Raw genomic sequence first — 17,287 nt, forward strand, 5'->3', positions numbered from 1 at the left:
GGAGGTCTGATCATGGACAGCCAGTATCCCAGAGTGCTTCATCAGAGCTCGGAGGTCTGTTTGTGGACAGCCAGTGTCCCAGAGTGCTTTGAGATTGCAGCCAATCAGAATGCTTGTGGCGGCCTGGTGCTTGAGGTGTGAGGCGTTGATGTAGTCGGCGGAACCAAAGATTATAGAGGAGCCAAAGATCTTATAGCGGAGGAACCACCGCCATCATGGTGAGTGAGGCGGCCGGGCCGGTACTCTGCTCTGCCGGCTGTCTGGGGCCGAGCGACAGAGACGTGAGCGGCTCACCGTGCGTCCCCGGCCATATCTCCCCACAACGTCTGCGGAGGGAGAAACGCTCCACGGTTCAGCTCATGAATCATCGTCGTGACCAAAAGGTCTTCAACCTGGAGCATTGAATCTGTCATCGTGCCTTCCCCGACCCGCCGGGTCTTCCCAGTGTTTCCAGGTTGTATTTCTGGTTGTACGTCGCTCCCTCAAGGGGTGACACGCACGCTCACACCCCTCCAGCCCTCAGAGTAATCCTTTGAACTGGGGCTCTTCGGCCCAACTTGATAACCAGGTAGTGATAAAATAACATTATAAGCGGCTTTGGAGTGATTGCTGGTCTGTCGAGTGGTGTGGTCCTTGGGTGCTCGTAGCTGGTCACAGACCAGAGTTGTACAGCATGGAAATAGGCACCTCGATCCAACTTGCCCATGATGATCAAGATGCCTCCCCTTGTGGCCTTCTACAGCTCTATAAGATTACCCCTCGTTCTCCTGGTTGTATGAAATTTGTTGGGTGTTCATTAAACTGCCCAAACTCTGTGAAGTTGATTGCTTGGCTAGTCTTGGAGTCTGTGGTTCTCCTTTTCTGCATTTAACCGTTTTTTCTATTTCCCATCCTCTTTCCCAGCCACACCGGAAGAAGAAATCATTCATCCAGAAGAAGTCGTCGGTGACGTTTCACTTGGTGCACAGGAGCCAGAAGGACCCATTGGTTGCTGATGAGAACGCTCCCCAGCGAGTTCTGCTGCCGGCTGAGGTGCGTCAACTGTAGCTGAGCACTGGCTGCGAGTGTACACATGTTCTGTTAGCTCTTGGCTTCCTTGTCCATGACATCCCTTCCTCTCTGGGTCTTTAAATAGGATTAGGAACAGGGCATTCAGCCCTTTGGTTCTATTCAGCTAGGTTAATCTGTACCTGAACTCCATTTAGTTTCGCCCCTTATCCCTCCCCTGCATACCAACAAAACTGATTGATCTGTTTTGTAAGCTCCAGTGACCACTAGCTTTTTGGAAAAGCAGTTATGCATATTTCCTCTACACTCTGTAAGAAAAAGTGTTTCCTGATATCTTTTTAATTTTCAAAGTTCTGCGAGTGATGGTACTTTTTTTGTATCCTTTTTCCTATGGGTATATACACAAAATAATCCAGAATCCTTGGTTTTGCAGCTTTAATTTCAGACTTTATTTCTGTTGAAGATTTTGACACAAAGTGTTTGATTAAAAACAGAGAATGCTGGAACCTCTCAGCAGATCAGGCAGCATTTGTGGTCAGAGCAACGGTTAATGTTTCGGCTCCGTTACTTTTTTTTTTACAGCTGCTCGATTTTTCCTCCTCCTTTCCCCCCACCCTCCCAACCCCTTCTGCAACCTCTTTTATTTTGTAAAAGCAGCACAATGTGACTGGGGAATGTTGTAAAGCTTTCCACTGGGACTGGTTATGTGATAAATACTGGCCAAGGTATTAAAGGGGAAGCCCTGGATTTCTTCAAGATGTTGTCTGGAGTCGTGCACTGTCTACCCGAGAGGGCGTGCACGGCAATGATTTAACATCTCGAGGGAAGCAAATCCAACACCTTAGTCCAGCACATCCGGCTAAAGTATGGACGTGGGACTTGAATTCGTAATCAGAGATGGGAGAGCAGAGATTTTGCTGTGAAGGTCGGCACAGGCCCATTTAGCAAGTGAATCAGCCAAGCGTTGCTCAGACCCATTATCAACCCCTTTCTTGCAGAGAGCCGATGTACGGAAGCAGAAAGAGGAGCAGAGGAAGTATGGCGTCTTCTTCGATGATGCTTACAACTACCTACAGCACCTGAAGGAGGCATCTCCCGTCGCTGAACTCGTGGCCTCCAGCTCGCGTCTCCAGGGAAAGCAGGAGAAAAAGGCTCCGGTGGACAATGTACAGCAGGAGGTGCACCAGATTCCGGTAAGGATCAGAGGGGGCATGCGGGAGAGCAAGAAAATACAGACCTGGTGTGGGGAGGAGACCATACTGAGCAGTGTTTCTTTTACGTTCTTCACTCCCTACCAATTCTGTCCCCTTGCCACCATCAAAGGGAGACCAGTGGATGGATGGTGTTTGAGAGAGAGGGGCACTAATTAGCATCCACATGTTCTAATGGCAGTAAGAAGACCATGCTGAGGGTGTGGGCAAGGCCAGCATTTATTGTCCTTGAAGCTGATGGTGAGCTGTTGCCCTTGGGTTTGGTGCTGAGTGCCGCCTAGGGTGGCTTCTGAAATAGAACTTTAAGTGGGTGCTATCCCATGGGTGTGTGTTGGTAGGTAGAAAGGAAGTCTTCCCCCAACCCACCTCAAGCTTGTGCCCATGCATCATCTATGAAGTCATGGTGAGTGCATGGAAATTACAGGAACAAATGTTGGGATTGAGCCATCCAGTCCATCTTTTCCCTCTGATCCACGTGATTTTAAGTCAATCCCATTTCCCCGTTGCTCACTGGGATCAGTCCCTCCACGGTTCTCCTGCTACTTTTAAAGGGGTTGAGGGTTTCTTCCTCTGCCTTCCTGTGATTTGGATGAGATCCATTGCAGCCTTGTCCACCATATGTGACCATTGCAATGTGGTGACTGATGACTCTGAGCTGCTGGGCCACATGAAGCAAATTAAAATGGGTTATTTAGTAAGCATCCTCAGTGTAAGGAAGACAGAAACTTCTAACAGTGCAGTGGGAATGTTGTAGCAGGACCTGAACTTGTCCTGGGAGAAGGACAAGAGGTAAAGGTTTTCATTAGACGAGGGGAAAGATAGTGTTCTCTCTTGCGCAGTGCCGTCTTTGTGACAATGTAACGGCACCTCTATCATATCTTTATTGAATGTACTTAGCTAATGGATAACATGTGAATGAACTAGAATTAGTATTTGTTTCGACTTGGAGTTCAAGTTGTTATATTACGTTAAAATATCCCTAATATTCAGTATATTGATAGGAAAAAGGACAATAAATCTAGTTACATTTTTAATTTATATCATGCCAGCAGATGTTAGTCTATAAAAATTGCACTGCTCTCATGCAACCCAAGATTATCTCCTGAACAATTTGGCATTGAGTGAACTGTAAGCCTATGATCTGTCCTTTTGCTTCCAGAGTTATTCCATTAATCTTCCATCGTCGGTGTTTGCCTCGGAGTTTGAGGAAGAGACTGGCCTTTTGAACAAAGCTGCCCCAGTGCGAGGTAATCCCGGGGCTACTGCCACGCACCGATTCTGAATGTTGCCCCTGCGTCAGTCTGGAGTCAATCTTTGAAGCTTAAGAGTGGACTTTGACACAATAAGAATAAGAGGGTTTTGGGGGAGAGAGGGAAAGTAGTATTGAGGTAGAGAATCAGCCATGATCATGTTGCAGAACAGGTCAGAAGGAGCAGGAGGCTGACTTCTGGTATTTGGTCAGTCTGGGGCAAGTGAACTACTTCCAGTCTACAGTCATGGAGTCGTAACGGGCTCTTTGGCCCAACTTGCCCATGCCGACCAAAATTCCCCATCTATACTTGTCCACTTGCCTGTGTTTAGCCCATATCCCTCTAAACCTTTCCTACCTGTGTATCTGTCCAAATGTCTTTTAAATATTTTTGTAGTACCTCTTCTGGTAGCATGTTCCATATACCCATCACTCTTTGTGTGTAAAAGGTACCGCTAAGGTTCCTGTTTTTCCCTTCTCTCCTTGAATTTGGGTCTTGATTCTCCCATTCTGGGTAAACGGCTGTGCATTCACCCTATCTACTCTCATGATCTTAGACGCCTCTATAAGATCACCCTTCATCCTCCTGCGTCCAGGGAATATAGTCGCAGATGCTCTTTGGCAACAGTGCTAATCATTTATTTTACTTTGCCCATGCCGACTAAAATTTTCCATCTATACTTGTTCCACTTCCCTGTGTTTAGCCCATATCCCTCTAAACCTTTCCTACCTGTGTATCTATCCAAATGTCTTTTAAATGTTGTTATAGTACTTCTTCTGGTAGCATGTTCCATATACCCACCACACTGCTATAGTTAGAATATAGCATGTCCAACTTCTCCCAATGGGTTCAGTCCCTTGAGTCCTGGCAACATCCTTGTATATCTTTGTACTTTTTCCTTCCTATATTAATGTGATCAAACTTGAACACCGTACTCCCAATGCAGCCTCACCAACATTGTGTACAGCTGTAACATAACATCCCAGCTGCTATGCTCAATACCCAGACTAATGAAGACCAATGCACCAAAAGTTTTTTGACTACCCTATCTACCTACGATGCCACTTTCAAAGGACTATGTACTTGCGCTCCAAGATGTCGCTGCTGTAATACACTCCCAGGGTCCTGCTATTCACTGTATAGAAACATAGAAAATAGGTGCAGGAGTGGGCCATTCGGCCCTTCGAGCCTGCACCGCCATTCAATATGATCATTGCTGATCATCCAACTCAGTATCCTGTACCTGCTTTTTCTCCATACCCCCTAATCCCTTTAGCCACAAGGGCCACATCTAACTTCCATAAATGCTGCTGCACCTTCTGAGTTTCTCCAGCATTTTTGTGTACCTTCCATATAGAAACATAGAAACATAAAAATAGGTGCAGGAGTAGGCCATTCGGCCCTTCGAGCCTGCACCGTCATTCCCTGCTTTCTCTCCATACCCCTGATCCCTTTAGCCACAAGGGCCACATCTAACTCACTCTTAAATATAGCCAATGAACTGGCCTCAAATACCTTCTGTGGCAGAGAATTCCACAGATTCACCACTCTCTGTGTAAAAAATGATTTTCTCATCTCGGTCCTAAAAGACTTCCCTCTTATCCTTAAACTGTGACCCCTAGTTCTGGACTTCCCCAACATCAGGAATAATCTTCCTGCATCTGGCCTGTCCAACCCCGTAAGAATTTAGTAAGTTTCTATAAAATCCACCCTCAATATTCTGAATTCTAGCGTGTACAAGCCGAGTCTATCCAGTCTTTCTTCATATGAAAGTCCTGATATCCCAGGAATCAGTCTGGTGAACCTTCTCTGTACTCCCTCTATGGCAAGAATGTCCTTCCTCAGATTAGGAGACCAAAACTGTACACAATACTCCAGGTGTGGTCTCACCAAGACCCTGTACAACTGCAGTAGAACCTCCCTGCTCCTATACTCAAATCCTTTTGCTAGGAATGCTAACATACCATTTGCTTTCTTCACTGCCTGCTGCACCTGCATGCCTACTTTTAATGACTGGTGTACCATGACACCCAGGTCTCATTGCATCACCCCTTTTCCTAATCGTCCACCATTCAGGTAATAGTCTACTTTCCTGTTTTTGCCACCAAAGTGGATAACCTCACATTTATCCACATTATACTGCATCTGTCATGCATTTGCCCACTCACCCAGCCTATTCAAGTCATCTTGCAGCCTCCTAGCATCCTCCTCACAGCTAACACTGCCCCCCAGCTTCGTGTCATCCGCAAACTTGGAGATGTTGCATTCAATTCCCTCGTCCAAATCATTAATATATATTGTAAATAGCTGGGGTCCCAGCATGGAGCATTGCGGTACCCCACTAGTCACTGCCTGCATTAAACTCCATTAACCAGCTGATCAAGATCCCCATGTAATTTTTGATAACAAATAAGGTTGGTAAGGGGATGCAGGACCAGTGTAATCTCAGTAATTGCTTGTTGCTCTGGGTAATGGATGTGCTTGGAAATGTCCTCAGGACCTCTCCCGGAGCTGGATCCAGATATCGTGGCTGCTCTGGATGAAGACTTTGACTTTGATGACCCAGACAACATTCTGGAGGATGACTTTGTGATGAAGGCAGTCGCGAAACGAGAGCGAGACGGTTCCTCGAACGTACGTGGGTTGTATGTTACTAGACGTTGGGTGGAAGTGAAATAAATGATTAGCACTGTTACCAAAGACCAGCTGTGAATCCTGCAATTTAGAAGGTTGGGAGAATTGGGGACCACACGTTGGACAGGAAGGGAGACTGCCCAGTTCCTAGTCTGTCCCATGTGGTTATGACACCTCATCAAAATATAGTCTCTCTGTGGTTTAGTTTTAGATTCATAGTATGGAAACAGGCCCTTCAGCCTACCGAGTCCACGCCGACCGAAGTTCACCCATATACTGGTTCCATCCTGCACACTAAGGATAATTTACCACTTGGGATAATTAACCTACAAACCTGCAGGTCTTCGGAATGTGAGAGGAAACTGGAGCACCCAGAGAAAACTCGCATGGAGAATGTATAAACTCCGTACATAGAGCAATCGTAGTCAGAATTGAACCTAGGTCTTTGATGCTCTAAGACAGCAACTCTACCGCTGCGCCACTGTGCTGTCCCTGTCGAGAGAAATCCAGGAAATGGTGCCCAAGCTGCGTAACATGCAGGGATGATGTGTGGATTGGGCTGCTGTTGGGGAGGATGTCATTAGAGGTACTGCAGGCAATTGAAACAATTTCCTGTATTAGCTATCCCTGTGTCCCACTCGGAAACTGACCCAGCTTGTGGCCCCTGCATAAGAAAGCGGATTGTCCAGATGCTTCATCCCTGAGACTGTGACCCAATGGTGAATTGTAGGAATTTGCACTGGATCTGTGGTGGGTGAAAGAATGTTTGTTCAGTTGTACAGATGCCAAATGGTGTTTAGTTTAGGGGAGCCTCTTTCCAGCCCTGTGCTTAGCATTAGAATCTCTGGGACTGCCTGGAGTCCCTGTTATCCTTGTCAAATGCAGACATCTGAGTGTAAGTGATGGGTGGGGAGATGCTTGGTCTCATGCCTCCCACCCCATCCCTTTATTACCTTGCAATCAACTGGAAAAGAAGAACGCTAGTGGGCTGTGGAGTGCGTTGTCAGTGAGAATGTGTTTCAGTGATATCAGGTGGGCTGCAGTGGACATCTTCCTTGTTCACTTTGGGCACTTTGTTAATCACACCCATATTTCCAAGATTTTCCATTTTCTCTGTTGCCGCCACTCTCCCTGGTTCAGCGATGGTAAATGACCTGGTGGTATTGAATTCATTGGAGAGGGGCATGGTGCAGAAAGAGAGTGGGCTGGGGGTGAGGTGGAATCTTCCAATTCACTGAATATCATCCATTCACCAGCTCCCTCTGGAGAAAAGGTTAGCCGGTTGTCTGTATAATATTGCTTCAACATTCGTTTAGTAGATACTTACAGAATACCAGGAATGAGTGTCTACCTGCTTTCCAGGGGATCTGACGGTGAAGATAACGACGAGGATTGGGAGGATACGGAAGATGAAGATTATGACTCAGACGGCCCCCTGTCCAGCGAAGATGGATCACAAACCAGCACCAGCAAAAGAGGACCCCCTGAGCTCCTCTTTATGGATGAGGAGACGAGAAGTCGCTTCACCAACTACTCCATAACTTCATCAGTCATGAGGCGCAATGAGCAGCTCACCCTGTTGGACGATCGGTTTGAGAAGGTCAGTTTGTACGAAGGTCACAGCATCCATCCTTAGGCTAAAATTCACTCTCATATGCTCCCTTCCTTGCTGTCTTGTGTATCAGCCAGAGGTCCCCACACTCACCCTGTGTTTCTCCCGTTTTCAGCTGTACGAAGAGTATGATGATGATGAGATTGGGGCCCTGGATCATCATGAACTAGAGGGCTGCATTCAGGTGGACAGTGAACGGCTGGGTGAAGTTATTGCTGATTATCACAACCAGAAGTCAAAAGAGTAAGTGGAATCTCCGTGCACAAGACAAGGCCATTCAGAAAAAGTCTCTGGAGTATTGAACACAATTTTAGTCCTGTTATTTAGAATGGGATATATTGACTGGAGGTAGTTCAAAAGTGATTCACTGGACTAATTTCTGAGATGCTAGGATTGTAGTTAAAGAAACCTTTCACCTAGCCCACAGCTAACAATGGCCTGTTTCCTTTATCATCGTTATCTTTTTGCATATCTTTAATTCATGTGTTCTATATCACTGCCTATATATCTTGTTTCTTTCCCCCAACTCAGTTTGAAGAAAGGACTCAACTCAAAATGTCATCTCCAGAGATGCTGTCTGACCCGCTGAGTTACTCTGAGTTTTTGTGTCTATCTTGTCATCTGCTGTTCCTTCCTGCACAACTAGATCTATATTCTCTAGAATTTAGAGGAATTGAAGGGTAAAATTATTAACCAAAATCCTGAGAAAGATTGACGTGGTAAATATTCAGTTTTTTTTCCTGAGTGGGTGAGGCTCATTCAAAGGGATGTAGTTACAAGAATAGGAAGCGATAATTTTAAATGAATGTGAAGGAACTTTTCACAGCAGATGGTGAATGCCTGGAATTCTTTTCCCTGGAAGAGAATGTGGGGGCTAGGTCATTGGGAATATTTAAAGAGAAGGTAAGTAAACTTTTGTAAAGCATGGATATATTGAAAACTTTCCCTTTCCTCCACTGCTATAAAAGAGCACCTAGAACCTCTATAAATGGCAGATTACGCCTACAAAAAAATGTTTGCGTACAATAAATAAAAACAACTGCAGCTTATGTTATGGTGACAAACTGTGTGGAGAACCCCAGGCCTCCATGAGTATATCAGGGGTGTTTACATTAATGTCAGAATCCTGCTCAACACTTTTAGATGGGAAGGAGCCACCTTCCCAGAATGTAATCACAGACTTTCAGACCCTTCACGGTGTGTTTTGTGCTTTGTAATTAACCCGTATTCTGGGAAGAATCTCTGGTTTATTCTTGCTCTTCCCTGTAGCTGTCAGATGCCGGATGATCTGGGACCAAGAGCGGAGGTTCAGATACCAGAGGAGGAGGAGGAGGATGTGAAAGGGGAGATGGAGACATTGATCACTGAGGAAGTGACAGAGCAGTGGGACTGTGAATCCATCCTTAGTAAGTACTCTTTGCAAGGTGCTTGCTCTGATGAGATTCTCTTCTCTCTTTGATGTGCTCTGATGGGTGGTGTTGCAGGGCAGTGTTGAGTGGGGTTTGTTCTGTTGTCAATGTGGGTGTAATAGTGATACACTGCCCCCTATTACAGCTGATCAGAATAACTAACCTTCTAATATGATGGTATTAATCCTGCTGAATTTCTTCTTGTATAGGCACCTACTCAAATCTCTACAATCACCCGAAGCTGATAATTGATCCACCAAAGGTATGATTTCTGATTTGATACAAAACATAAGAATCGTATATCACAGAAATGAGCCTTCAGCCCAACACGTCCATGCCGACCTTTTTACCCATCTACATTGATCCAGATATCATTCATTGAAAAGGTTATGCCCAATGGTTCCTTTTGAAATTCTTTCATTTTCCCTTAAAGCTCCAACCTCTTGTATTTTCACGCCCTTACCATAGGAAACAGATTCTGATACGTACCATATCTTCTGTCTCTTGTATTTTATGTACTTCAATCAGGTCACTACTTGGCCTCCTTCACTACAGGGAAACAAAGCCCAGCCTATCCAATCTCTCCCCACAATTAAAATCATCTAATTCGGCCAACCTCAACCAAAACTGCACTTTACTCCAACTAGCTTAGAAAAAGCTTATGTTGCAGAAAGTTGTACAGGTGCACAACCTTTTATCCGACGATCCAAATAACGAAAACCTCCGAATAGCGACATTTTTTCAGTCCTTGAAGAAAGGTCCTTGAAAACGTTCACCGAGGGCGGCCCGCAGAGGTGACAGCGGAACCTCCGGTCGGTCCTCGAAGAAAGGGGAACTAAATCCCCATTCATAAAAGAGAAGGTGAGGGTATATTGCGCGGGAGGGTTAATAATTGACAATCTGCTGCTGCCTGCCCGCTGAGTTTAAAAGTTCCCACGGTAGACTCACGATACACAGTGTATCGTGAGCCTTGCATGAGAACTTTTTAACTCAGCGGGCAGGCAGCAGCAAATTGTCGCTCCCTTAAGTTTCACCCCACCTACACCCCTCTGCTTCCAGGCCATGTGTGTGACCCCCTTCCCTCCCCTCTCCAGCTCCCCGCGCATTGCACCGGCGCGGGGGCTTTGCACTGTCTTCACGTCGGAGCCAGTGCCAATCACCGGAGACGTCAGGACCAACGGGACACCGGCCCCCAGGCCCACTGCAAGCACGGAGATCCCAGAGACCCACAGCCAGCAGCAGCCCAGCCCCGTTCCAATTCCAGAGGAACACGCTCCCCGTAGGGACAGGAGGTGATTGTGTGCAAGGTGCGTCTTGGTCTGAGGTTGCGGATGAGGGGGCGCAGCTCGGGCTGTGACGTCTCCGGCCACCCCCCTGTACAGGAGCTGAGACTGGGAACTGTGGGGTTGTTTGCAGTTGCAGAGGGAGGGGGCAAGGGCGGTACAGTTCCCAGTCTCAGCTCCAGTCCAGAGGGGTGACCGGAGACGTCAGGACCAACGGGACACCGACTGCAAGCACGGAGATCCCAGAGACTCACAGCCAGCAGCAACTCTAGCCCAGCCCCGCTCCAACTCCAGAGGAACCCGGGCTGCGGATGAGGGGGCGCAGCTCGGGCTGTGGGCAAACTGCCACTTGTCGCTGTAGCGGTGCATCGGGGAGCGGGTTCCTGTTGGTCCTGACGTCTCCGGCCACCCCCCTGGACAGGAGCTGGGAGACGTCAGGACCACCAGAAGCCGCTCCCCGATGCGCCGCTACAGCGACAAGTGGCAGTTCGCCCACAGCCCGAGCTGCGCCCCCCCTCATCGGGACACCGACCCCCAGGCCCACTGCAAGCACGGAGATCCCAGAGACTCACAGCCAGCAACAACTCTAGCCCAGCCCCGCTCCAACTCCAGAGGAACCCGGGTTGCGGATGAGGGGGCGCAGCTCGGGCTGTGGGCGAACTGCCACTTGTCGCCGTAGCGGCCCATCGGGGAGCGGATTCCTCTAGAGTTGGAGGGACAGGGAGACACAGCGGCTTTTGAGAATGGTGGGCAATCACTTCCAAAGTTCTGCCCACACAGTCAGTACACCTCTCCTACACTTGTCTCCCGCACTAAGATTATCTCGCAGAGAATGATCCCAGCCTAACCCTCCCTATTCTCTCCTATTCTGCAAGAAAAAACTACATTGAACTCAAACTCGCGATCGAGTAACTGCTGGGATCGAGGCGCAAACTCGCGACCTTGCGGATATGAGCCGAGCACTCTACCACTGAGCCAGCCGTTAAAATCTACGCTAAAAATCTTCCATTCCGAAAGCCGAAAAATTCTGAATTACGAAAAGTGTCTGGTCCCAAGGCTTTCGGATAAAAGGTTGTGCACCTGTACTATATTTGTCCTGCTCTTATGTTCTGGCCTTGGGTTATAAATGCACCGTAACCAGGTACAGCAACCTGCGCATCCAGGAGCGGAAAAGGTTGCAAATAGTTGTAAACATTGCCCAGTCTATCATCGGCTCTGACCTCCCTACCATCGAGGGGATCTATCGCAGTTGCTGCCTCAAAAAGGTTGCCAGCATCATCAAGGACCCACACTATCCTGGCCAAACACTCATCTCTCCGCTGCCATCAGGTAGAAGGTACAGGAGCCTGAAATCTGCAAACATTCAGGTTCAGGAACAGCTGCTTCCCTACAGCCATCAGACTATTAAACACAACTTCAAACAAACTCTGAACTATAACAGCCTATTGCATTTATCATGTTCCTTAGTATTGCATTTCTTAACGTTGGGTATATCTCAAATGTATTAATTCTCCTAAAATGTACCACCTCATATTTAGCAGGATTAAATTACATCAACCATACTTCTGCCAAGCTAACCAAATTATCAATAATATTCTGTAGCCAAAGCTTACTTGAATCATTATCCACTACAAATCTACAGATGATTAATATTTGATGAACATCAATGAATAATCCAAGCACTAATATCTGTGAAGCACCACTGGTCGTAGGGTTAAAATCACAATTCAGCCTCTGGGATCACCATCTGTCTCTTCTATCAGCAGCTAAATCTTGGGTCTGAAAGGTTTATCATACCCTGAATCTCATGGCTCTTACTTTTTTGTCCAGTCTCTAATGAGGCCATGTTAAAGCCCTTTCGGAAATGTATATTAACGGCACCACCACCATCTTAGTTTCTGGTTCCAAACATTTATTCAAATGGTCAGATATGATCAACCTTAAAATCATGCTGACTAATTTTAATACATTTTTCAAACCATTAACTAAATGTCAATGATTAACCCCTACCTCTCCAAACGATTAATCCTATCCCTCGGATATTTTCTAATAATTTCCCTCGCACTACATTTAGATGCATTAGCTTGTAATTATGTGGTTTAGTCTCACTGGACTTCTGGAATGCGAAGGGACCCTATGTGCTGTCTTCTGGTTATCTGGCACCTCGCCTGTGGTCCGAGAAGATCTTTAGCAATTGCCTTCCACAGCAGCATGGGGTACATCTCATCAGGCCCTGGGGATTTTTCCATCTTTGAGCTTTCTAACATTTTCGATACCTTTTTGACAACAGCGTGTTCTAAAATTGCACCACTACAGTAACCCTATTGAATACAGATGACGTGTTAATTTATGAGCTTATTAGCTCCATGCAAAGCTTTGTCCTTCATGGTGCACAGGGACCCACAGTCAGCCCCACAATATCAGGTCCTATGGAATACTAGCCTTTCTGACCCATTACTTCCTTCATGCTAATGTTAATTCGAGCCTGGAAAGAATGCAAAAAAACTTGCAAGGTTGTTGGAAGAAAGGAGGGCAGCTGGTACAAATTTATTTTCCTACGGATTTACGAGGATGTTAGCAAAATAACGGCTTTTTTATATGTACATAAGTAATAAGTACATTTTTTATTTTGCTACAATTTCTTATGCCAGTATTTTATGATTTTACAGATCTCATGGGTTTAAGGTATAATAAAATGAGTATAGATAGACTGGTCCTTTCTCCCTAGAGCATAGTAGGTTGAGGGGCGACGTGAATGTTTATGAAAGCATGAGGGGCATAGATAAGGTAAATAGCTGTATTTTCCCCAGCAGAGAGTAGTTTAAACTTAAAGCGAGTGATGAAAGATTTAAAAGGAGCCTGAAGTGCAGTTTTTTCCACACACAGCGTGATGCGTGTATAAAATGCACTGCCAGAAGGAGTGGGTGCAATTATGATATTTACGAGTCAAGAGTGGTTAATTGTCCTTTGTACTGGTAAAGGAACAATGAAATTCTTACTTGCAGCAGGCCTGGATAGAGTGGATGTGGAGAGGATGTTTCCACTAGTGGGAGAGTCTAGGACCAAAGGTCATAGCCTCAGAATTAAAGGACGTTCCTTTAGGAAGATGAGGAGGAATTTCTTTAGTGAGAGGGTGGTAAATCTGTGGAATTCACTGCCACAGAAGGCTGTGGAGGCCAAGTCAATGGATATTTTTTAAGGCAGAGATAAGATAAGATAAGATAGATTTTTGATTAGAATGGGTGTCGGGAGTTATGGGGGGAAGGCAGGAGAATGGGTTTAAGAGGGCAAGATAGATCAGCCATGATTGAATGGCGCGGACTTGAAGGGCCGAATGGCCTAATTCTGCTCCTATCACTTATGAACATGAACTTAGAACAGGTCTTTAAATATAATTATCATAAATAATATAATAAGCAAAAAAGTTAAATAAATTAAAAAAAACATTAGTTCAAAATGGAAGCCCAAAGTCCCGAGTACAACCACGACTGTTTGTAGTTTAGTTGGTGTTTGTACTGTTCAAGAGCCTGATGGTTGCTGGGAAGAAGCTGTTCCTGAACTGTTTTCAGACTCCTATAATCGCCTTCCTGATGGCAGGAGTGAAATGGCCACTTGGACAGGAACTAGCATTTTGGGCAAGTGGGGTCAGTTAGGTCGCTTGGTTGGCATGGATGAGTTGAGCTTGTGTCTGTGCTTTATAGCTCAGATTGTCTTGGTTTTCCTATCCAATCCCTTTAGACATTCTCCAGCATATCAAGAATATATTTTTGTGTCTTCGAGGAAAGTACATAAAATGTTTATTGCTTACCATATAATTTGAGTTTTTCTCCCTGTTTCTGGTTTAATTGCTTCTCCATTGCCAGTTGTGCTTTCAGTTGCTGAGTCTAAATTACCTCCCTTATTCTTGTTCCTCCTTGACTAAGTGTTTGAGAATGTCAGTTGCTCTTAATGGAGTTCATATATCAGATTTATCTATCTTTTATGAAGCACGCTGACACTTCACTAAATTATTCATTATATTATTTTTTTTTAATTCTTTTCAGCCCAGTACAATAAAAGTTTCCATTAAAACGGGGATCCCTTTGGGTGTCTTACCCAAACCAAATCTCACAGCTAAACAGCTGGAACGACTAGAAATGATCAACGTCGGTGACGTTCCAAGAGCGTCCACACAAATACGTCAGCATGGCGAGAACAAGGAAGAAAAAAGGTTCAGGAAGCAGGCGATTAAGGTGGAACGAAAGGTGTGATTTTAAAAAACAAAAATCTTAATTTTACCCTACCCTGTTCTGTTTTTTCTGTAACAACACAAAGCAGCTGACATGCAGTGAGAACCGTGGGTGAGGGAGGTTGGCCGTGCGGTTTTAGGTACTGTCACCGTCAGAGATGTAATGATCCAGCCTGACCTTTACGCACACTACTGAGAGAGTGCCATGTGGTCAAAGCTGGTAACTTAGAGATTATACTTCAAACCTTGGCACTGTCTGCTCTTAACTATAGATAAAAGATTTCCATGAGGCCACTATTTATCCCTTATTTGAACACTAATACATATTACCTGGTCTCAAAATGTTGCTATTTGTGGAGCAGAGTGGAATGGTTCTTGCAATATAAAGGTGAATACACCTCAAAGGTTTCTTATTTGGCCATGGTCCTGCAAAAATGTGAACGGTGGGTCTGGTAAGTTTGAGTTGGAAAGCTGGAAATCATGTCAACCTGGAAAGGGTCCAGAGAAGATTTACGAGGATGTTGCCAGGACTAGAGTGTCTGGGGTATAGGGAAAGGTTGAGTAGGCTGGGACTCTATTACTTGGAGCGCAGGAGTATGAGGGGTGATCTTATAGAGGCGTACAAAATCATGAGGGGAATAGATTGGGTAGATGCACACTCTTGTTGCACAGAGTAAGTGAACTGAGGACCAGAGGACAGGGTTTGAGGTGAAGGCGAAAAGATTTAAAAGGAATCTGAGGGGGTAACTTTGTACACAAAGGGTGGCGGATGTATGGAACATGCTGCCAGAGGAGGGACTATCCCAACATTTAAGAAACAGTTTTGGACAGGTACATGGATAGGACCGGTTTGGAAGGGCATGGACCAGATGTTAGCAGGTGGGACTTGTGTAGCTGGGACTTATTGGCTGCTGTGGGCAAGTTGGGGTGAAGGGCCTGTTTCTCAGCTGTATCACTCTGACTGAGATGGGCTAGGTCTTTTTTTCCTGGCGAGTTTATAAAATAGTGATGGGCATAGATATTGTGGCTGCAGGGTCTGTTCCTGTGCTGTACCATTCTATAATGTGAATAGTCAGAAAGTATTTTCCCTAGAGCAGGGAAATCTTAAAGTAGAGAGCAGTTTTAAAGTGATGGGGAAAGATTTAAAAGGGACCCAAGAGGCAACTTTTCACACAGAGGGTGATGCATACACGGAATGAGTTGCCAACAGAAATAGTAGACATGGGTACAATTATGATCTTTAAAAGACATTTCAACAGATACATGGATAGGAAAGATTTGGGGCGATATGGGGCAGGAGCAGGCAAGTGATTGGGCAACTTGGGCGAGTTGGGCTCAAGAGCCTGTTTCTGTGAGGTATAACTATGATTCCGTGTTGTCGAAATGCAGGAGCATTCTTTTAGTTTATCGTGAATGATTGGTAACACCTTGCAAGAAGTGTATTATGTATTGGAAAATGCTGTAGTACGGAGTGATGGTGGAATAATTCTACAGTCCAATGTGCTGTGTGTTTCCATTCAAAATTGGCTACTTATGTTTTTAAAGTAAAAGTTTCACTTTTGAAAGTGAAATTTCACAAATTTATGAAAGCAGGATGTAATTGGAGTTTGCATTTGTTTGTTGCTCTTGGCTAATTGGCAAATTCCTTTTAAACCATATGGGCAGCTGTCTCAGTGGAAACCTGTATTCTGAGTTGGTTAACAAATCCCAGGCCATGACATCTGCTCCCCTTCACCCCTACCCTTTGGCCTCTTGACCAGTTCATTGTAATTCTGCCAGGCGCAGCATAAAAGGTGTCTGTTCTGCCAATTGTGATTGTCTGCTCTTTGGAAGAAAGTCTCCTTTGGGGACTATTTATTATTCTTTCCATGTGACCTTGAAAATGCCTTTAATTTTACTTGAAAGTTACTATTCAATGTGTTCCCACCACCCTTTCGACAGCATCTTTCACACAGTGTATTTGCAAAAACAAAATTGTGTCTCTGGGTTCTTTTGTCATTCATATATAACTTCTGGTCCCCCATTCTTGTGTCTCTGGAAACACTTACCTTTACTCTAACAAAACCAGGGACTTTCTTTGAATCTCTCTCCTTACCTCTCTAGCGAAGAAGTCCCAAACCTTGGCAGTTTAAATCTATGTTGAGAAATGTTTTGCCTATTTTGATCCTTTATCTCTTGCTGATCTCAGGAGCGAAGAATTGAGAAAAAAACTAACAGAGCAGCTTTCAAGATGGAGAAGGTTCGACAAGAACAAGTGCTACTGAACCTGAAACAGAACTTGCAAGGCATCAAACTCTGAGGGTTGGTGATGAGGGTGTCATGTCCTGCTCTACCTAGCGGCTGGACTGAGGAAGAATGTTATGACAAAGACTTGCAACTCACTGTGAACTTGGCAAGCAATCGCCCTGAAGAGGGAAACCAATGACACTGCCTGCTCTGGTAATCTTAAACCCCTGGGAGCAATAGTGAGCCCAGACCTTTCTCTGAGAACATCAAAGGATGAAGCTTTGAGATGGGAGAGGGGTGAGGCAGGGGGTTTATTTTGCAATACACGGCATCAGCATCGATGACAGAAACTTTGAAGAATAAAAATTGAAAAGAGATTGCTTTTGTATGTTATAAAATGTATTTTGTAAAATGAGTTGTGGGACA

The 17,287-nt window shown here is 45.3% G+C and overlaps 1 protein-coding gene across 1 annotated transcript; it reads left to right on the top strand.

Annotated features, from left to right (window-relative positions):
* The first annotated feature begins 61 nt into the window (after positions 1-61).
* Positions 62-17,238, top strand: ltv1 (LTV1 ribosome biogenesis factor). The gene is given in 12 exon segments (XM_055639112.1): positions 62-218; positions 904-1,032; positions 2,007-2,201; positions 3,379-3,466; positions 5,967-6,079; positions 6,081-6,103; positions 7,466-7,703; positions 7,831-7,958; positions 8,985-9,121; positions 9,334-9,386; positions 14,451-14,651; positions 16,824-17,238. Coding segments are annotated over 12 exon segments (1,419 nt in total). The 5' UTR covers positions 62-215; the 3' UTR covers positions 16,935-17,238.
* The last annotated feature ends 49 nt before the right edge of the window (positions 17,239-17,287 follow it).

This window comes from Leucoraja erinacea, chromosome 8 (assembly GCF_028641065.1).
Source record: "Leucoraja erinacea ecotype New England chromosome 8, Leri_hhj_1, whole genome shotgun sequence".
Taxonomy (NCBI): domain Eukaryota; kingdom Metazoa; phylum Chordata; class Chondrichthyes; order Rajiformes; family Rajidae; genus Leucoraja; species Leucoraja erinaceus.